This window comes from Vigna umbellata, chromosome 5, assembly GCF_029865625.1.
Source record: "Vigna umbellata cultivar VRB3 chromosome 5, Vumbellata_1.0, whole genome shotgun sequence".
Lineage (NCBI taxonomy): Eukaryota > Viridiplantae > Streptophyta > Magnoliopsida > Fabales > Fabaceae > Vigna > Vigna umbellata.
The window spans coordinates 50,921,634-50,944,571 of record NC_142169.1 but is presented as its reverse complement, the minus strand read 5'-3'; the positions used below and the strand labels follow the sequence as shown (position 1 = coordinate 50,944,571).

The window sequence follows — 22,938 nt, the reverse complement described above, 5'->3', positions numbered from 1 at the left end:
TGGCTCCACATTTAACTTTTTCACGTTTTTCTGTTCAATCTTTCTCATCTGCTTCCAACAAATATTTTTTAAGATTCAATATCACCTTTCTTCTCATAACTTTATTTCCATGCTTTTAGGCTTTTTCAAAATGTGAAGAGAAATACTTATAATTTCTATTTTAATTTAAAGTGTGGTGACTTTAAGTTAGAGAATTTTAGTTTTGTTTTTTAGATTAGTGTTATTTGGAATTGAAACATATTTAAATTGCATTTTATCTCAGTTCCTAAATGATACAATAATCTTATCATTGAGTGTGATAGAAATATAATTTTATTGAGTCTAAAAATATGGAGTATTAAAAAAACAAAATTCTAAGATTATAAATTTAGAGTACTTAAAAACAAAAACTTGAGAGTATTTCGTATTAGAAAATAAACTCTTTTACTATTTTGTTAAATTTTATAGTGTTTTAATAACCAAATATTTTTCTAGAATTAGTGTAAATTTATTTATATATTAGAATAGTTCAGTCTACAGGTAAATTATAATCTGATATATTAAACAACTTAGTCATTTTATTTCAAACTTTAAGACCCAATGATCGGACATATCCTATGTTATCAGATCATGACTTATGATCAAACTTTATCTTATCTATTTTATCATGAGAGTAAAATTACACTTAATTTGGTTTTGAAATTACTTCAACAAAAATTAACAAATACATTATTTGTTTTAGTAGAAGACATCTTGTTCATAATTTAATTAGGACTTTTTTTTTTTAATTTTTGTATTTTTCATATTCAGCATGATGTTGATTCTTCGATTAGATCCCTCTTAATCAATTAAAGTTAAGGGTAAGTTATATACGAAAATGACTTAAATATTCATGATTAAATATATTCGTATGCACAACAAACTATTAAATTGGATATTTTTGTGTGTGTGTGTGTATATATATATAAAGTGTTGACTATTAAAACATGATTTAATGGTTTATATTAATAATTTTATTTATATAATGAAAAATATTTTCATATTATCTATTAATATATAGTTGAAAGTTCAAGTACGTTTTTACTAATGGAATGACGAATAAACTGGCCAACAAAATAATTATCGATTTACAATTTTGTTCGATTTGAAACATTTTAAAATAGTTAAAATACCAACTCGAAAATATAATGCTACACAATGACTTTTTAGTCCTGCCCTATGAACATTAAAAACACAGTAATTTTAAAATATATATATATATATATTTTAAAACTTTATAATAAGTTATTCTCAGTGTATTTAAAAAGCACAACACAAATAGAGAAACAGAAAAATTCAAGAGAAAATCTAAATTATTAGAACACAATCTATATGATAAAAAGATTTGAAGCAGCATTTTTGTATTGTAAAATCCGCAAAAGATTGGACATAAATGTTTTTTGGTATTAAAATTGAAATTTTATGTTGAAAGTTTAAGATGAAGACATATTAGAAAAATAAATGTTAAAAAGTAGATGTAACTTTATTTTTGTTTTCAAAAGTAGAGAAACATTATAACATTAAAGTCAAAGAAAACGGTCCATTCAGTTAGTTGCCTTTAATGACCACATTTACTCTTCCTCTATTTTCAAAGGAATCAATTTCATACTCTCGAGAATTTTTTTTCTAAATGCAAATTTTCCATAAATTAAAATTAATTTCTATACACAAATTAAAAATTAATTTTAATTTCTCTGTTTACATTTTTACCTTCAAGAAATTTGTGAAGAAATCTAAATACACCCTTATTAAAAAGTTAAGAAATATATTGTTGGGTACTCATCTTTAAAAAATACACTCTCACAATTTAAATGGCTTCTATCTCAATAAGAAAAAAACTTGTGTATCTCATATGACACTATCATTTACAATAGTTGTACATTTTTACTATACATTCTTCTATTATTTATCTCTATTGTTATTTTTTTTTTAAATTACTTAGTATCAATTGAACACATATATGGAAATAATATTCGCAATGGATGAGCATATAATTTACAAATATAATCATACGGTCTCGAAATTTCCAAAGAATGTAACAAAAAACTTTCATGTTTTAACAACCATTGTGTTTTAAAATATTTTTCTATAAATATTTAAAAAAGGGGAGTTAGACCCAGTAAATTAAAAAAAATAAGTATTTTACTAAAAATTTAAAAATTTTAGATAGGTGAACTAATAATAACTTTTCAATTAAATTCGTAACATTTTATAAAATTTTGAAAATGTAAAATTATTATAATTCATGACGATTTCTTTATAAATATGAAAATCATTAAGAGTATGATAACTTTTAATTGAACAAAAGTCATCTTGATTCATGTGGACTTCAATCTAGCCTACACTCTAACTTCATTAAAAGGAATTTGAACTTACAACGTGTTAATTAAGTCCCTGATCAATTTGATACAATTAGACCAAAATATACACAATTGAAATCTTAATGAGTCAAGACAACTTTATTTCAATTGAAAATTGACACCACTCGTTTAACATATTTACAAAAAATATAAATCATTATGATTTCATATTTTTTAAAATTTTATAAATAAGTTGTTAGAACTTATCATCATTTTAATTGAGAAGTCATTAAGACAACTTACCATAAATATGTAAATTAAGTTAATTATCCAATTTTTGTAATTTAATAATAAAATTCCATTTTTTTTAAATTTTCCTATTTTTCTGTGTACGTTCAAAAGTCTAATCTCATACAGTGTAAGAATTAAGGTTACTTAAGTTCTATTTAGGAATAATAATATACTGAAATTATGTTCGATAAAGACGTTGTGATATATATATATATATATATATATATATATATATATAGAATGGATTTCGTTTTAATTTTCTCTTATGATTGGGACATATGCATGCAATTTCAGCACTGTGTTTGGTTCCTTCATGAAGAAAATAAAAGTAGAAGAAGTAGAAGTGTGGAGAAGACAAAGACAACCACTGATTAAACAAAAGTTATTAATATTCGATATAGGAGTTATTTCCATTTGACAGATAAATGCCCGAAACTAACGACAACAATATTGAACGTAAACATATATTAAAGTTACATTTTATGTTATTAATGCCAAAGATAACAAGACTAGCCATGTATGTGTGCATGCAAACTTTCAAGGAAATCCACCTCCGCCACCAGCTCCTCCGCCAAATCCACCTCCGGCGCCAAGTCCACTCCCAAGTCCACCGCCAGCACCGCCGCCACCTCCAAACCCTCCTCCACCACCTCCTCCGAGGCCGCCACCAGCACCAGCACCACCTCCAAATCCAGACCCTCCTCCAAATCCAGCTCCTCCACCGGCTCCACCGCCACCGCCAAATCCTCCACCACCACCGCCCCCGAACCCTCCTCCGGCTCCACCACCAGCACCAGCACCACCACCAGCACCAAACCCTCCTCCGGAGCCACCACCTAACCCTCCTCCTCCACCACCACCAAAACCACCTCCACCTCCTCCTCCTAGACCTCCTCCAAATCCCGGACGGTGAAAGAAGTTCTTCTCATCCCTAAAACCACCCTTCTCACTCCCAAGCTTCCTTGCATCAATGGTGCAAACAAGCGCACCAAGAAGCGCAAAAAGAAGAACCCTAGAAACCATCTTGTGCTGGCCAAACGAAGCAATCACTTGCAAACAAGATGGGTATCGGTGAGGACTACGAGTGAAGGAAGTAGGGTTTATATAGCAATGCCCCTAAGCCAAAGGCTACTTCAAAACAATTTTATCATCCAAATCATCATCATAATCATTATTATTACATACCATTATCATTATCATGCGGAAAACAATAACTTTCAATGTAGTTTAGTTAGTTTTATGAATGTTTTTTCTTTTGATATATTGAAAATGGAGATGAATTATTGCAGAAGATGCTTTAAATTGGATCATCTTCTTAACCATGCAAACGCGTTGTTGTTCATAAATGCTTGCAACTGGCAGTGTTTGAAAAAAGGAGAAAAAAGCTGAACCACTGAGGCATCTCAAGGGACCCACTGGTTTGTGAGAGAAGGACATTCACGTTGCTCAGAGTCTTCTTTTCATCTGTTTCTGCATGGGCCTCCCTGCAACATCCACCTTTTCAATTTCAACATTCATTCTTTATCCATTCAATACAACTCTCTCACCTCAACTTCTATGAATTATATATTATAGCTTTCTAGTAACTTCGATTATAATATCAATTTTTAGGGTTTCAAAGTCTCAACTAGAAAATGTGGTTGAGATTATATGAGGTCATGGATTGACCTTTTTTACCCCCAAAGAGAGGGTAGAGTGGCTTTTACTTTTTGAGAAACCTTAAAAGGAAATTACAGTTTCAGGAAAAAATATTATTGAGATGACATTTTGGGGAATGTTGGAACGTCTCTTTAGATTTTCAATTTCACTTTTTCTTGTTTAGATCATACCTTTGTGAAAATTGGTGATTCAGGATTTATCACAGTTTTGGCTCTTGTTGAGAGAAAAAATGATTGTAAAGTTGAAGAAACTTATGAAAATAATTTGTTGTAAAAAAAAAGAAACTATTGGTGTAACATGCTGTTTTTTTATGTGAAAAATATTTATGTACACCCAGAAGCTTCATATATGGAGATTTTGAAACTGGATCTTTTAAAACCCTGAAAATGATATCTGAAAGGAAAAGACAGATGTCTCGACCAAAAGAGATTTAACATTTTATAAAATTTTCTAAACCACAGCTCATTTCATTTTTTATAAATCCACATCTCTCTAAAACTCAAACATCTATCTTTTTTCCTTCTTCTCTCTAGAAATTCTTCATCTCCTTTCATCTTTTCCTCAAACAGCCACCATATAAGCAATTTGGGAGTCAAGATCTTCAATCTCCACCGATCAGAGTTTGGTTTAGAGTTGGTAAGTCTTGTTTTCTTAAATTATTGTTAGATTTTGTAACTTTTAAACACATGCAAGCCAAGTTTCTGGTTGCATGTGTTCATCAGTGTTCTTTTCTCAATTCTGATCACATTTTTGGTCTTTTGGGTGGTCTTTTCTCACCAATCGGTGAACTGTAGGCGTTTATAGGAATTTCTGGTAGTGATCGAGTCTGTAGTTGTTGAAGTTGTTCGGTCCGATTAAGAGGTAAGGGAAGCTAGATAATTGATGATGAAGATGTTGTTTGATAGATATACATGTGTATGAAATTGATTGGGATAAAGTTGTATGAATGTAAAATTGGATGAATTGGGTGTTCGGTACTGTTGGTGTGGAATAATTGATGTTGTATTTATGATGATTGTGTATCTGTATGATTATGGAACAGTGGTCGAGTGAAATTGGTAGGGTTTAGTGTCGATCTTAATTCTGTAGCTATTCTGCATAATTATGTAGTTGTTGAAGGTCTTTAATTGACTGTTCGACTTTTATCTAGTGTTTGGTCTTAACTGAGTTATGCTATTGTGGATTCTCAGTTAATGACCGTTCGGTTTAGTATTCATTTTTAATGAATTGTAGCATTCGGTCTAGACATAGCTTTTGTTTATAAACAACGTTCGGTCTGTCATAAGCTATAACTGTTATTGACCGCTCGATCTTGAACTGTCTTGGTAGTGCTCGGTCAGATGCCAACACTCGGTTTCAGTAGTGCTCGGTGATGCACTAAGCACTCAGTCTCATCATATTACCAAAATTATGTAATTGAAATTGAAACTAAGAGTGTTCAGTCTAAGCTCATAGTATTCGATTTAAGCTCTTAGATTTTGTTTATAAGCTTTAGTATTTGATTATGTCCAATTATAGATGTTCTATAATATTCAATCAATTCTTTGGATTCGGTCTAGTAAATACAGTTCGATTATGGTCTTTGAATAATGAGAAAATGTTTTATCTCACAATAAGTATTTGGTTCAACTAAAGTGTTTAGCCTGGTTATAGCGTTCGGCCTAAGCCTATAGTGATTAGTCTAAGATAATAGTGTTCGGTATGGTCTACTAGTGGTCGACATTAATCAATAAGTGTTCGGTCTAATTCAATAATACTCAGATCAAGCTAATAGTGTTCGGCTCATGCTTGAGTTTCACTCTTTACATGATCGTTCGGTCATGTTCACCATAGGGAAACAATATCCTGTTCGGTCAGGTTCACCATAGGGAAACCATATCCTGTACGGTCAGGTTCGCAGATAGGAGGTGTTCTACCGTCAGGTTTTGTTCATAATAAGTGTTGATATTTTCCAAGTCAGTTATGCTCCATGGTGATGTTGTTTTAATGTTCGGTTTGAAGTTATTTAAAGGTGTTATGGATGAGGAAAGATGTTGTTAATGATGTATGGTATTTAAAATGTGATATGAATGGAATAGTATGAATATGAAGAAGTATCATGTGATTTGTATTATATGGATATGAACGAGTGTTCCAAGGAGGAATATCTCAGAAATGGTTATGGAATTGTAAAGTATGAATATGGTCAGATTAAGTTGTCGTTCATCCTGACATTCTAATGGTCTCCGAGTCTCAAGTAGAGAATGTTGACGCATATGGTGAGAATAGCAAGAGGCCTGGTTGCGTATAGCTTGGGGTTCCATCTATCGGACTAAACTCATGTGTAGACTTGGGTTTTCAGCTACAGTGAGGGATGAAGGGCTAACCTTGTGTGGCGGCTTAGGTTTCCAGCTATGGTAATTCTGATAATTTTCCAGACTACCTTTCCATGAGTGCAAGAACGTCGTAGCTACATAATTCATACAGTTCGGACAGTCAAAGTGAAAGTGGTCGGTTATAATATGTTGGTGTGATTTCTGTAGAAGTATGATTGTTTTATGTGTTTGTATGAAATGAATGTTTACATAGTTAATTAAATTACACTAGCTTACCCTTATTTTCCTGTCTTGTCATGTTGTCTGCTCAGTCGTCCTTATCTTTGCAATGATCACCCTGTGGGTGTGAGCAGAAGGTGCATAAGTTTCTCTGGAGCAGGCGCTGGCATAAGATGATGGTCTCCGCTAAGAGTAAAATCGTTCGGTCTTGACTTTGTTTTGGTATTTAGTATAGGATCGTTCGGTTAATACACTTCTTGTATAACCGATCGGTTTGCCCTTTTGGGTCCTCTCAGTGTAGGTTTCTGTAAAGTTTTTAATTTATGGTTATTTTAGGATAACTGTAAGTTAAACTTTATTTTCTGTAACTGTTCTATTTTTATTGTAAATGTAAGTACTCTTAAATATAGTTTGCAGCTATATTTTTGGGATGTTACATATCTGAACAAAAGTTTGTGTGAGATCGATCATGACTTTGTGTATATAATATTATTTTTCTCTTATTTGTCTCTTTTCTTTTAAAAAATGAGATTCTATATTAATTGAATAATGATGTACTCCATCTCATACCCACTAGTAAAAAATAGGCTTTTTAACTCGCCTAATAGGCTTCGGTCAAAGAAAAACCGAAACATATCCGAAAGCGGTGGTAATCTTGTATTTTAAACGAACTTATATGCCCCGGTTTGTGAAGAACCGAAGCATGTAGTGCATATTACCTCGGTTCAAAGCATAATTGATGCTTAATACAATGTAATAAAAGTCACTTGACCCTCTGCAAAACTGCATTTTGGCCTAACACGTGATATAGTGCTTCAGTTCTAAACAGAACCGGTGTTGAAATAGGTTTATGCCTGAGTTAATGCAGAACCGAGGCCTAAGATTCTGTCAAATCCTACCTTTTTTGCCTGACCTGCACTGCACCCTACTGCTCATTTCTCCTACTGCTCAAACCCTACTACTCACTTCTTCACTCAGTTCCTCCCACAACTAAACCACACCACTGCCAACCCCAAATCTGGTGGTGGAACTTGGAGAGGCAAACCGCGTAGTCGGCGACGGCGGAGGAAGAGCGACGCGTGACGGAGGAGAAAGTGAATAGCAGCAGCGTGTCAATGACTAAGGCAACGACGACGGCAGTGGACGAGGAGTGGACAATCTCCGGTGAGATGCGGCGGCTGGAGGAGAATATCGGCGTGGCGGAGGCGGATGTGGAGGGCGCAACGGAGGAGGAGAAGCGACGGACGCAACAGCGATTGAGGTGGCGGAGGCAGCGGTGATTGAGGTGGCGGAGGAGGAAGCGAACGACGCGAGGACGAATGGCGCGAGGACAAACGGCGTGGGGACGGCGGCCTTGTGACGATTTTTTTCTTGTTTCAAAGTTTGGGTTTGTGTTGTTCTTTGAATGAAGAAGGTACTTCACTAGTGGTGGGATTTTTGGGTTTGAGGAATTTGGATGATGCTGAAACGTGAAATGTGGTTTCTGTGAGCAGGTAATGATCTTTTGAAGTTCAGGCAGAGAATAATCGGTGACCCTTTTGGTGCTTTGTCAAATTGGGTGGATGATGATTCATCTTTTGACCCTTGTAATTGGTTTGGAGTTGAGTGCTCAAATGGGAGAGTTGTGGCCTTGTACGTGCTGATTTTTTTAACCGTTTTTCTCAGAAACTGCTTATTTGTAACCAATGTTGTTTTGAACAATAGTTTCCTCTGTTTTGAAATTTGACTTAAGTGATTTTGTGCTCAGGAATTTGAAGGATCTCTGTTTGCGAAACTTATCCACATAAATTCCAGAGATTCAATATGACTGGCTAAAGAAGAAAAAAAAATAAAAAAAAAGGACCCTACTGCCTCGGTTCAGGCTTCAACCGATGCAGTAGAGGGGACAAACGACTCTGGTTCATAGCGAGGTATAATCTTACCATTTTATGCTTCGGTTCTGAACCGAGGCATAAAGTCTACCACTTTTTATCTCGCCTGAATATGTCTCGGTTCAGGAACTGGTGTCTATCAGCAAAAATAACCGTTGTCGTTTCTCTTGACTACATTAATGACCATTTATATAATCATTTTACAAATATTTACATAGTAAATATATTGTTATTTTATTAAATAGCAAAGATTCATATGTAATTTAATATTTTATTATTAAAAAGAGGCCGCGATTTGCTTGTTTAGAAGAAATGTAAAACAATAAAAACAAATGGTCGTTTAAATCTTTTGCTTGCACACTTAACTCTTTTTTTTCAAATACATATTTTAGAGCATCTTATTTTAAGAAATTTTTTTCTATTAAATTATAATTTATTTAATTAATTAATTAATTTTTTTTCATTAAAATATCTCATTACAATTTGATTATTTATAAAATTTTGTATCTATGACACAAATCAGCACCTTAAATTGTAATACGTGTACTTTGAAAATATATAAAAACAGTTAAGTTAATCTAATAAAAGTAATGATTCATTATTTTAATTAAATTATATATGTTATCAAATATGATATCACCTAATTGTCAAACTGTTAGTGTGACATGAATCTTTATTAAATTTTGTTTGGGAGTTATTGTAAAGAATATTTTATTATTTAATTTAAAATATTTATTTATTCAAAACTCTCTATTTTTATATTTTAAAAGAATGAATACAATACTAGGCTATAAAAGTAAGTCAACTCTAAGAATGTTTTATTTTTCTAATTTGTTTTATAATTAATTTACAATTGAAATGTTTATCTATTTTAATCAAAATTAGTGTAAAAGTACTAGTTGAAATTAGAGTATATAGTTGGACGAATAAATAAATTAATTTTCAAAACTATTCAAATATTATTGAATAACATTTCTTTAAAAAAAGTTAAATTATCAATTAAGTAGTGAATAATTAGTATAATTAACCAAACATGTATAATTAACCAAACATTTCTTTAAAAAAAGTTAAATTATTGTTGGTGGATTATTAGTAAACTCACTTTCAATCTAACACTCAAACATGTATAATTAACCAAGTTATCTCACTGAGTTAAATCCATTTTAATACTTATGACAACAACTAATTAATGAAGACATATGGAAGCTTTTTTAGTATTAACACAATAAAACTAAAATATTTGTCTTCAACTGAAATCATTCTTATAATGTTATAAGTCATTAACAAATATCTTCGAATGATGCTTTCATATTATTTTAATTATGCAAATACTATCAGTATCTTATATCATAGCTAACAATCAATTTTAAACACATAATATTCTAATTATGCTTAAGAATGTGATTTAGGCAAAGCTCTAATCCTTAAATCTATCGGTTATGGTTTTAAATTTTTTTAGCTGGTTATTATTTCCCTTCAAATTAATAATACTAAGTAGAGAAATCAAGGTTTCTGAATTAAAGTTTAAATTGATTTCTAATATTATATATCAAGGTTTTAACTATTTATGATTATTTATTATAAAACTTTGATAAATAATATAAAAGATCAATTTAGACTGTAATTATCAAATCAATTATAATTTTGTATTAGTAATAAAGATTATTTTAGATATTAATAATTTTTAATTTATAAAATAATGTTTAATTTAATCTATATTTCTTGTAGTGTGTGAGTGTGTTAGGGTGTTAGTGTTAGTGTGTGTTAGTGTGTGTGTGAAATTACTTATTTTTATCTTCTCATTTATTTTATTATGTCTTATTTATATTCATAGGATACAAAATTTTAAACTCTTGAAAGGGATGAAGTTAGTTTTAGATTAACAGAAAAAGAAAAACACAATAGTCAAAGATAACTGCATTTTTATAAACACTAATTTTATTTTTGTTTTATTTTGTGAATGAACCTTTGGAATATTTTTAGTTTGTTTATGAATTTTAATTTGTAACATTGTAATTCTATTTTGTATTTTGGACCTCGATTGAAGACCTCTTTAGTGTAGGTCACAACTTCCTACACCTAAAGTAACTTGGCTAACAATACCTTTTTAGTACTGGTTTGAATATATTTTTTGAAGTGCCTGAAAAAATATACTAAATCTATTATCTAATTCATCATAATAAAAAAGATAAACAGTTCAGAAAGACTTTGTCATTTTGACTACTTTGTTAAAAATTAATTTACATTTTGTTCTAGTTTTATTTCTTCTGGGTTTTTGTGTTTATATGTTGATCCATGAAAAGTTAAACCGTTTTGATTTAGTGAGAGTTAATCAAAGCTTAGTGTTGTATTATTGTGGATTCTGACTATTCTTTAACACTTTTGTAACCGTGGGTTGAGCACGAGACCCTTTACCCAGTTTATAAATTTGTATACAAGCAAATAAGGTTATAGATTCATAATTGTCTATTAGCTTGAGTAATCGTGTAGAAACATAAATTACTACTTTCTTTAACGTTATTAGTAAGATAAAAAAAATTAATAGGATTGTTTGACATCAATTAAAAAACATAAAGAAATACTTTATCTGAAAAGGAAAAATGCATCTTTGAACCCAGGATTTAGAAAAAAAATGTATCTTTTACTTATAATTTAGAAAAATGTATCTGAGGAATTTACTCTTGTAATCCTAAAAAATCAACTCATTCCCTTTCATTCGGAATCTTCATTCTACGTTCCACATTAACCTTTCATTCCGAAAGAAAGAAAGTCTGAATTAAACTTCATTTTTGGGCTCCAACATTTTTTGTCAGCAGGCTCATATATTAGTATTCCGCAGTTCCTTCCTGCACCTTCATAAATTTCTTCCGCCTCCTCCATAAATTTGTCTTTCATATCAATTTTATATTTTAGAATATATAATCTAAAGTGTATTTTTTATTTTGTATTCTATGATGTATAATTTAAAATACAATTTTTTGAATTCCAGAAAACAATCCTAAATAATCCAAAATGCATTTTTTATTTTGCATCATAGAATGTATAGTTTAGAATATAAAAAAAATTATATTTCAAATTGTAGAAATACAAAAATTTAAATTTATGGGAGTGAAGGTTGAAATGGCCTTAATAGTTGAGACAAAAACCCAGAACAAAGAGTGTTTTTACTTTGGACAAAAATGAATTGAAGAAATTGAAGATGTTGAAGTAAAATTTCATTGTGTTTATCATCCATCCAATTCAAAGGTAATGGCCATTTAATCTCTAGAATCAACTACAGTTATATTCAGTTCAGCAACTAACACAAACATCATTTGCAAATGCAACAATGAATAAAACTTTCATTATTTTGACTGATCATCCTTGTACAAGCCCAACCCAACAAGCAAAGCTGAACAAGAAATTGACTGTGGGAATATAATTGGGGCATTTCATAATACATAAAAATTTGCTATTTACTAATAAAGACATGGAAAAAGAATAAATTAATTAATTTACAGTTATCCGGCAGGAGGAAAGGGGAGAGAAAAGAAGAAGAAAAGCTGAACTTGGTCTAAACAACTGTCCAATCACTTTCCAGAGAGAGAGGTTGTTCGACGGGGTATAGATTTCCAGGCTTAGGAGGCTTTTTTGAAAATAAAGATGACTTGCTGTTGTCAAAGAAACTTGAGAAAGAATGTCGAACCAGCTTTTTTTCATCGTTTACCTCTTCTTTCCATACACACTTGCTCGATGGTTTATCTTTGCCACCAAACATATGGCTAAGTTGCTTTAACCGGTGCTTTGGTTCACCAGTAGATATCCGGCGTTTTGGTACACTACCACTCATACCTAATTCTTCCATCACCTTTACTATCTTCAGTGCCTCATCTGGATTCACCATCATTTTCTCCACCATTTCATACATCTACAGAGGAACGTAACTATTATTTTTTAGTTTCTTGGACTCAAGTTACTATTAAACAGTTGCCAATGAATATTATCAAAACCCCACTTTCAATATTTATCAGTCTACATTCCAAATAACTACTGTTTCATCCTCTGGTGAACAGGTCCGCGTTGAGTAAGACATTGAACCCAAACACTAAAGAGGCAAATTAAATATTCCCATTAGGTTAAAAGTAAAGGGTGTAAAGTCTTACAGAACTTTATCAGTCCGAAGTTTCACCTTTTTATAGTTAACGACTCCTTCAAATTGATGGATGTGGCAATATTCGAGTTAACTCACCGGATACATTTTCACAATTCCCTTGTGGGGTAAATTTTCAGTACTCCTTATTGCGTCAGAAATTACCAGTACCACCTACTCTTGCATCTAATTTATAAGTTTAGAAATTTTCTTTATTTTTATTTTAAAATATAACACGCAAAAATTAACCATATGAAGTGGGTGGGAGGAGTATGTACTACAGGAAGACTACAAAAATTCCCTTTTAAATATTAGAGACTCTCAAGGATATCAGGAGCTACAATGAAACTTCATAAATTAGTCACTTTAGTGTATGAGTACCAACCTGAATAAGCTCATCGAGTTTCTCATTGAATCTGTTGCTTTGACAAGCGGTAACTATGTAGTCCTTGCAGTCATTTAACGATTTTGAAATATCAACATCACCAGATAGCATATTTTCAGCAATTGAAAATCCTGAACCGAGCTGTAGAGTTAAGACCAGAAAATTATTATCAGAAAGGCATGCCAATGTTGCAATCATTGATTAATAGTTTACTTTTTCACTACCATCTGCCCTTGATATCTAGTCAACGAAACACAAGCTGAACTGTATAATTTTTCTTTTAATCAATTAGCTGATATATACTACATTTTTTTTTAAATAATGTACAAGTTAAGAGCAATTAAATAATTATAACAAAAAGTTATGATAAAGATAAGAGCAAATGGTTTCATCTTTTCATGCACCTCAAATGGGACCATCCAAGTCCATAATAAGAAGCAATTATTTCTTACTTTAATCAGAAAAAAGGTTCTACTAAATGTTGGTCCATTTTTCATCATTTGTACATAACAAAAACAACTCACGTGGGATAAAAAGAAGGGAGAGTGAGAGAGAACTAACAAGAGAAACAAACAGTTGTTCAAAAAGCTCCGAAGGCGGGATGTCCTCAAATGCATCTAGAATACCCTCCCTACAAATGAATAAAAATCACAATTGAGTGAGACGGCTTCACAAGGGGGGTATCCAGGTTATAAAAATGGTTTATTTAGACTTACACTGCCAAATCCTCATCATAGAGAGGTGCCTGTTTAACAGCTGGAACTGGTTTAGACGTTTCCCATAATTCACGCCACAAATTACCTGCCATCAACATGTAATGGAGAATTCAGCAAAGTTTCTGTAGAACATACAAAAAGAAATAAAGGGGCCCAAAAAATGTCCATGTTTCTTACAAAACGGGTCATAATGCAACTGCGTTAACGGTCAGGATTCACTTATCTATACCATCTTTTACCCAATATATACGATATTCAACATAAGCATTATAAACGCTATAAAGATTGAGAGACATAAACGTGACAATCCATATAAATGTAATGACGGTATAAAATACTATACATCAAACAACTTTTTAAAATTATAAAACATGGCACAAACACTAAAAGTTTTTGAACCTTGTAATCATGATAAGCATGAAGGCAAAAAGAAGTCCAAGAAGAGAAATTAGAAGTGAAGCAAAAAAATAAACAGGATTGCATAGCCTTAGAGAACTACTGATAGGATATAGGGTGATAGGATATAATGAGTTTAGGATAGAAGGAAGAGGAAATGAGAGGGCAGTTAGGAGGGAAGAGTTGTTTGACAGTTAGTTAGTTAGTGGGAAGGAGAAGAGAGACTTTATAAATAAGGTGTGTATTCTATACAATGGGATTATTCATTTGGGTATAGACTGGAAATTTGTTCCAGTGGAGGGAGAGAGGCTTCCTTGGTGTGATTCTTTGTACATTGTTTCATTCATACATCAATAATATACACATTGTTTTGTGTCTTTTCATGTGTTGCTTGAGAGGACGAGAGTGTTGATCGGCTTCTTGACTAAAAAAACCTAACAATTTGGTCTGACCTGCCGGATCCTTGGGAGAGGAGCGAGATGGAAGCAAGAATGAATGCACTGGAAGGAAGGTGTGATACTGTGGAGAGGTGGGCCAGCGAACAGAAAAGGGTGCCAGCAGAATGGAGAAGAAATGTCCAAGAAATAAAAGAAATGCTGCAGAAATCCAAGAATCACATAAAGGACTCAGAAATAAGTAAGAAATTTGTCAGGAAAGGAAAGAAAGTGGGAGAAACAGGTAGGGATGTTGTGCAAGATGTTGTGCAAGATAGTCTGCTAGACATCAAGAAAGCTAAGAAACTTTCAGATGAAGGAGAAAATTCAACCGATGGGGAGAAGAAAAGAGAAACGAATAACAGCGAAAAAGACGGGGTTGTCCAATACTATGGGGGGATGTTGTTACCATCACATCAGGGAGTAGATGGTCAAAAACTGTTGTTTTGAGTGTTGATTTCTTTGCAAGAATTAGAGGGCAAGAGAGGAGAGAAGAAAATATATGTGAAGAAGAAGGCAATGACGAAAACTGTGATAGAGACGTTAGTGTGGCAGCAGCTGAGAAAGTTGCAGAAGTTACTGCTGTAAAGGTGGATAACGTGACAAATGTTGGTAGGGAAAATACATCAGGTGAAGACCATGATGGGAAGGTTGTGACTCTTGCTTCCCCAAGTAAAGTTGCAAAAGTTGTTGTTTTTAGTGGAGATAGAGTGGTAGGTTGTGGTGTGAATGTCAAAACAGTAATGAAAGGGGAAGAATTGTTGAGGCCTGGGGTTATAACAGTGGTGTTAGAGGCAATCCAGTTGAGTCTGTTTACAGAGCAAGAGAGGAACTTCTGCAAGACATCAAGAAAGGAAAGAAACACTCAGGTGGAGGAGAAAATTCAAGCAATTGGGAGCAAAAAGGAGAAGAGGATGCCATTGACAATAATGGAGCTAGGAAGGGTAAGGAAAAACCAGTTTTTTCGTAGGTGAAAAGAGAAGAGTTGACCACTTATGAAGGGATTGACACCCAAGGTCAAACAACAGGGGCAACAAATGCTTCTGAAGTTTAAAACACCAAAGGATCAACAAAAGCACACCCAAATAGCAAAGAAAATGTAGTCTAGGGGTTCAAGACCTGGCATCAAAAATCCAAGAACCTTTCTTGGAAAAATCTGGCCACAACTCTACTAAAGATAGTTGAAGGGAACAGGAGAAGCATTCTATGTGAGAGTTGGGCAGCAGTAACATAGATGGGGAGTGTGGAAATTTTACATGAGAGTTTGCAAGTAGATGAAACAGCTGCCGAAAGTGTTGTTATTATAAGAGTCGATGAAGTCAAAGATGAGATTTTGAGGATTTCACAAAAGTTGGGCTAAAAGAATTCAGGAAGAGTGGAAGTCATTTGAGGAGGATTTGCCACAACCCAAGCCTCCAGACCTGAATTAGAGGGTATTAGCCAGTGGGTTCCCTTCATATGATAACACGATGATGAAGAGGAGCCATGAGATCGAGCTTCCCGGTTTCAACCTTGAGGACAAGGTTGTTCTGCAGCAGGGTGTAATGATATATATAGGGTGATAGGATATAATGGGTTTAGGATAGAAGGAAGAGGAAATGAGAGGGCAGTTAGGAGGAGGGAAGAGTTGTTTGACAGTTAGTTAGTGGGAAGGGGAAGAGAGACTTTATAAATAGGGTGTGTATTCTGTACAGGGGGATTATTCATTTTTTGTATTCATTTGGGTATAGACTAGAAATTTGTTCCAGTGAAGGGAGAGAGGCTTCCTTGGTGTGATTCTTTGTACATTGTTTCATTCATACCTCAATAATATACACACTGTTTTGTGTCTTTTCGTGTGTTCTTGAGAGGAGAGTGTTGATCGGCTTCTTGACTAAAGAAGCCTCTGTTTCATTTAGATGAGGAAGAGTTCAACAGTGGCTTAATCAGACCTCAGCCCTATTCATAAATGCTCAACAGTATATTGTGATTACATATAACAATACATATGCTTCACTATAGATCCTGGGGTATGAGAGAGATTATTTTTTTCTTTATAGGATCTTCTAAATCACAAAAATTCCCTCACTAGTCTGTGCTTGAATAATTTCTACTATATACAGTTTGGATTTTATTCATTCCTTCCACACACCTCAGCAAACTACAACCTCAAAAGTGAATAAACATAAATGATTGGCATTTAAAATGTACCAAAAGTTTATCACAACTGGTTATGAGATACAAGGAATCAATTATTTTTGTTCCAAGCCAAATCAGATCCATATGGCCAGATAACATACATACTGACCACAAAAATGAGATGGATTATCAATGACCACGGGTAAGATGTTAGTACACCTACCTTCCTTTTGCATACGTAGACTTAGTTGACCTCTGGTAGACATTGACTCATCGCAATAAGAAGAGTCTCTATCCTCAGTTCCCTCACTTTCAGTCCAGTCAGGGGGAGAGTACCATCTCACAAAATCTTCCAAAATGCAACCAGGATTTGCAGCCTAAAACATTATCACAAACCGAACTGACTTAGAAGACCATTACATTAGACGAATTTCAAGAATTAAAAACACCAGTAAGGAAAGTTCTCTTGAAGGGAAAGTCTGACCTTGAATGCCTGCATGTCAGAAAGGAGTTGAGAGCATCCAGCACCAACACTGACCATACAAAGGTAAAGAAAATTATCAAGAAACGCCCACCCAATAGTAACTATAATAAGTCTAGAATCTATTAGATCATAGATGCATATATGCAGTAAAATGAAGATGCCATTTTCATAAGAAGAAGACACAGTCATCAACATATAGCAAAGATAAATTTAGTGAATATTTGTTGATCAACTAGTCCATTAGCTCAAGATCAAGAAAGAGGGGCAGGGGAGGAAGACCACAGTAAACATCTACACCACTAGTACACGTTAGGAAATTATTCATTCCGGGGAAATAAAAGCTCTCAGAAAGCTCACTACAAAAGCAATTATATCCAGATCGTTTACACACCTTCCTGTCCGGAGCACAAACTCCTCTGTCTCTTTGATCAAATCTTCTGTAAGCAAGGGTCCCTCCTAAAAGAAAATTGTCAAAATTATTTATGACACATCTAATACTGAAGCAAATTCAAATATGTAACACTACAGGAGAAATAGCTATCAAACCTGGGTCACAGGAGAGAATGCAGGCTCGCCTGTTTCAAGTAACATCAGATCTCCAGATGGGCAATCAGCCCCGAGTCGAAGAACAAGCTCTCCAGTCCTTAACCTTGCATGTAATAAAGGAATTGCAGGAATATTGTCCGTGTACTTTGCTGGTTCTAGTGTATTTAAATTGGCTTCCGCCATCATAGAATTTAGTGATTCAGTAGCAATAATATTGCGCCTTTTCCGAGAAATGCAACAATTAATTACTTGAAATTTTTGATACAGAAGACAATATTTCAGATCTGGAATGTCATCTTGCGGGACTCCAGGTAAATATTTCCCTTTGGACCAATGTTTTCTCAGCTGCATAAGTAAAAAATTCAATGCACACTCGTTTAGCTTGATATTAGGAAAGAACATAGCTTGCTGACATTACTCTGGGCACTTCAGTCCTGGTTACAAATTCTTGAATGGAAATTTAAGTAGGATTTCGTTCCATGGACAAGTAGTCGTAACATTATAAACTTAGGCAAATAACATGACGATAATTCATAAGTTTTGAAGGACTCTAAAAGTATCAAACACTAAAGCGTATGAGTAGTTTACAGCTTTTCTATCCTTTTTCTTTTTTAGTTCTTTTAAATTATTTGCAAAGGGAAATCGAGGAAGTATCAGTTGGAAGACAATTCATTATACCAAACTCTAAAGTCGAAGATCAACAAGGGGAAAAAATCACCGGAAAAGCAAAAAAAAAGGTGATCAATACAAAGAAAAACTACTTTTCTCTTTCTCAATATGGCATCATGTCAGCTCATGTATTTACTAATAATGGACAAAATCGTATCAAATTGAATAAAAATATTATACTGGTTAAGATAGTTCAATCCTCGACAACATCAGCCATCAAACAAACAGTAATTTGAGCAAATATCTTACAGATTATACAAACTAGAAACAATCTAGAGATTAAATGAAATCTAAGCTTCTAGGTCCTCAATAAAAGAAATTGCACAATATTAAAATAGAAATTCTTATCGAGTTAGACTTACTTCAGCAACAACCCTGCACCAAAAAAGAGCCATTTCTTGGAGCGTCTTGAAGTTTCCAATTACTTCAGCTAGCTTAGCAACTAAGCTTTCAGGAGGAGCACCATGAATATCTCTTGACAAAGATGATATGGAAGTTTCCTCTGGATCAGAGTTGATCTTCCTTCTAAGGAACCTTCCTTCTGCAACAAAGGATGTGGAAGGTCATCACAGAATAATGCACCCAAAAAATAAAAGTATAGACATAAAAAAGGTTTGTTCGTGAAATTATATCATCACTGAGCAATCTAAATTTCATATACCTGGATCAAACAATGAATTAATCAAATACAGAACTTTTTCATCGCTACTGAACTCAGAGGTAAGTTTGGCCTCCTTTTCACGCAACACTAAAGCCTTCATTGAAGAGAGACTTAAGCCTGCCCTCTCTCTGGCAGGTGATGAGCCTCTTGATGAAGCTACAAAATCTTTCATTGAGTTTGTTCTCTTTCCAGCCCTAGTTAAAAGGCCCAAAACTTTAAGAAGCTACTCGAATAGTTATTCATTAAGCTGAAAATCTTTCTGAATAACAAAAACAAGAATCTTAATATTTATGCTACTCTTGCTTTAGCCATTATGAAGAAAATTTTAACAGCTATTACTGTTAGACTTAAAAAAATGCATTAAACAACTGAGAGTAAGAAATAGGGCTTTCAGTTCCAAAATTAGGTTAGCCATATTAAAAACAAACCATCTTAAAGCAATCATTGGATTGCCAAGAAAAAGGTGAGCATAACTTACTCAAAAGCTATAGCCAACTGCTTCAGGACAGACGACGGAGGGATGAGGTGTTCAGTCGCAGCAGCTAAGCCTTCAACCTAGGGAATTGATTCAGAAGCCTAAAGTAAGTTTTTTCATCAGACGTCATTAAGAATATGTTGAGTTTACTGGAAACAGTTATCGGGCAGTTAACCATGACATTGTCAAGCATCTAGTAATTTGTCACAACTATATACCATGCATGCATTAAATTTTTTCCTAGCTTATGAGCAATGACAGTGATGCGGTCGAAAATGTTCGTGGCTGACAACTGGTATACATTATCAGATTTTCCTAATATATTGGACAACTGCTTGGAAACTTCAGGTGGAAGATAAAATCATCGAATAACCCAAATCTTCTTACCTTGGCATCAAGATCATTCTGCTCATTCAGAATGTACGAATGTTCATAAAATGGATCGGAGGCCATGTTTATGTCGCCAACTTTATCTGTTACTTCAACTTCTTTTCTCCCTTTTCGAATGTTGTTTATTCTTTCTTGCCAATCCTGCTTTGTTCCTATATGCGGAGGTCTCCACTTCATATGCTTCAGTTCATTGAGAAACTACATCATTCAATTACAAAAGTATCAGTTATGCAAGTAATTATACAGTCATCCCAGACATAACACAAGCAAACAAGAGATCTTGCGCCGATCATCCCAACGCAAAGAGATACTTAGAACCATAACACCTGTATGGTTTCAGGACAAAACAGATCCTATCTTTCACAAATAATTACAAAAACATCACTTTATGTTTTATTCTATTTCCTATTTTCAAACAGTTATCAAAAAGTAATTAAAATTAAAATGCTTTCACAAATAACTATTGCAAATTTTCATTTGATACATAAAGTGACAAACTTCCACATATCAAACGTAGAACCTAGTATACGTGTACACTTGGACTAACTTATTTTTCAGCCCAAAAATAAATCAGAATTCCAACCAACAAGTACCTCTAAAATAAGCTAATCCAAAGAAACACAGTATCTTAATTTTCATTCCAAACTTTAGCTTCAATTAAAACAAAATAAATCTAATCCCATTTCATAATTACAAAATATATATATATATATATATATATATATATATATATATATATATATATATATACACATATATATATATATATACACACACATATATATATATATACACATATACATATATCTATATACATATACATATATACATATACATATATACATATACACATATATATATACACATATATATATATACACATATATATATACACACACATATATATATATAACAAGTATAGTTCCATTTCATAATTTAAGGAGGAAAAATCAAGCACCCACAGAAGTGGAATAAATCAGTACCACACACATTTCCACAATGTCATCCCATAAACGCAAATATACAAATTAGATTAAAAAAATAAAATTAAACTCAAAATCTATGTTTCCAAAAACACTAATTACACACACACAAATACTCAATCCACGCATTAGGGCAAGGGAACTCATCTCCAAACCTTGGACTCGTGTTCGCTCTGAGCAGATTCATCGCCCTGTCGCCTCCTTAACTCGTCGTGAAACTGCTTATCTGAATCTTCACCGATCAAAATACCGCGTCAATGCTAATTCAGCAAAATTCAAACAAAATAACAGAACAATCGAAAATTCCAAAACAGAAAAAGAAAAAAAAAACGAATCGCATTCCAACGCAATAACGAAAGAGAAAACAACATACCACACGCACTCACCTCGATCGGTTTTGAAGTCCAACAGAACACGCTCCGCCTTCGCAGCAGCGGAATGGATCGCGATGCGCGCCTTGGACACAAAGGAAGTAGCGTGGGGCTCCATTTCCTACACCAGGGGTGCGCACGCTAAGTTACAGCACAACACAACACGGTTTTTTTCTTCTCAGCTAACACAAGAAGAAGCATAGATAAATAGTTAAATAGATCGAGAAAGAGAGTGCAAATTGTAGAGTGAATTCTGAAACAAACAGAACAAGTCTAACTCCAATACAAAGATAAAGATAAAGAAGAATAAGAAGACTAAGTACAAGAATAAGAAGAAAGTGTGGTGATGGTGATGACCAGGTTAATGCATAAACTTTTTCAAAACTTTCAATTTTTTATTCAGGAACATAAAATGTCATAAAATATTTATTTTATTTTAAAATAATAGTATTTTAAAGTTTTCATACGTTACCTAAGAGATTTGTTAACTATTTTGATTTATTTATGATGTTAATGGTACGACATTATTAATTAATATTAATAATCATATATAGAAGTATTATTTGAAAAACTCGCTTAATATAATTATGGTGGCAATATTTTTTATGATATTTTTGTTTTTTATATTTGGAAAATATAGATATTGTTTTTACTTATTGATCCTGGTTTTGAGCACCAAAAAGTCAGAGACTTTTAATTGCTTATTTATATAGAAAAGCGAAATCGGATAAAGCAGCACAAAACGTTAAATGGTAAATGATATATATGGAGAAAAAATAATTATACTATTTTTCTTTGTTGTGATTTGCTATTTGCTAGCTATAAATTATGTTGATTAAGACGGTGATTAATAAAATGATTAAATTTTGTGTAACTTATTAACAACGTGGTAAGTGACATTTAAATAACTTCAAATATGTTGAGAAGAAATTGTATTAGCCCATGGACACAGTCTTTAACTAATGGAATTATTCAATGACTTTTCTTGATTGAACAAGTTTAATTTTAATGCATTATTATTAATATAAAAGTCATTATGTTATATTTTATTTTATTTTTATTATCATTATTGGAATATAGTGACAATAGCCATTAGGAATAGAGTATGTACGGTAAATTTATATCTTTTTAATATTTAAAAATAATAATAGAATGTGTAAAATTAAATGTTAAATTTAGCGTTATTAGTACGAATAAATAATTACTGGATTTATAATATTTATTTTAAAAATTGTTTAATATTTTGTGATTGATTAATAGTATGAAAATTATTTGCAATATTGTGAACTTTTGTGTGCAGACAATAAAATATGGATGGAACTCTATTGTTTTAATAATTATATATACATATATATTGAGTAATATATTTTTTTATATGGTAAATATTATTTTACACATATTGAAATAAAATTGTATACCCTTCATTAGGATGACAAAAATTAAATATTTAATTTTACAAAAGTCAGTATTTGGTGTCAGTTAATCTTACCCACATTATTATATTATAT

At 32.8% G+C, this 22,938-nt stretch overlaps 2 protein-coding genes across 3 annotated transcripts; both read right to left on the bottom strand.

Annotated features, from left to right (window-relative positions):
- Positions 1-2,980: 2,980 nt before the first annotated feature.
- On the bottom strand, positions 2,981-3,823 carry GRP5 (glycine-rich protein 5). Its single transcript, XM_047302029.2, has one exon. It carries the CDS (start codon positions 3,630-3,632, stop codon positions 3,147-3,149), a length of 486 nt encoding a protein of 161 aa, XP_047157985.1. The 5' UTR covers positions 3,633-3,823; the 3' UTR covers positions 2,981-3,146.
- Positions 3,824-11,986: 8,163 nt separating this feature from the next.
- On the bottom strand, positions 11,987-21,762 carry LOC124828668 (uncharacterized). 2 transcript variants are annotated; one of them, XM_088116709.1, is made up of 14 exons: positions 21,446-21,762; positions 21,215-21,285; positions 20,074-20,274; positions 19,690-19,766; positions 19,212-19,405; positions 18,913-19,091; positions 17,882-18,226; positions 17,727-17,791; positions 17,336-17,384; positions 17,075-17,228; positions 13,904-13,988; positions 13,749-13,818; positions 13,188-13,328; positions 11,987-12,580 (listed from the first exon to the last, which is right to left on the bottom strand). In XM_088116709.1, the coding sequence occupies exons 1-14, from the start codon at positions 21,546-21,548 to the stop codon at positions 12,227-12,229; spliced, it is 2,088 nt and encodes a 695-aa protein (XP_087972835.1). In that variant the 5' UTR covers positions 21,549-21,762; the 3' UTR covers positions 11,987-12,226. The 2 variants fall into 2 exon arrangements, with proteins under 2 accessions (XP_087972835.1, XP_047157980.1); XM_047302024.2 differs by having other exon boundaries at positions 21,215-21,291; positions 21,446-21,761.
- Between the last annotated feature and the right edge of the window lie 1,176 nt (positions 21,763-22,938).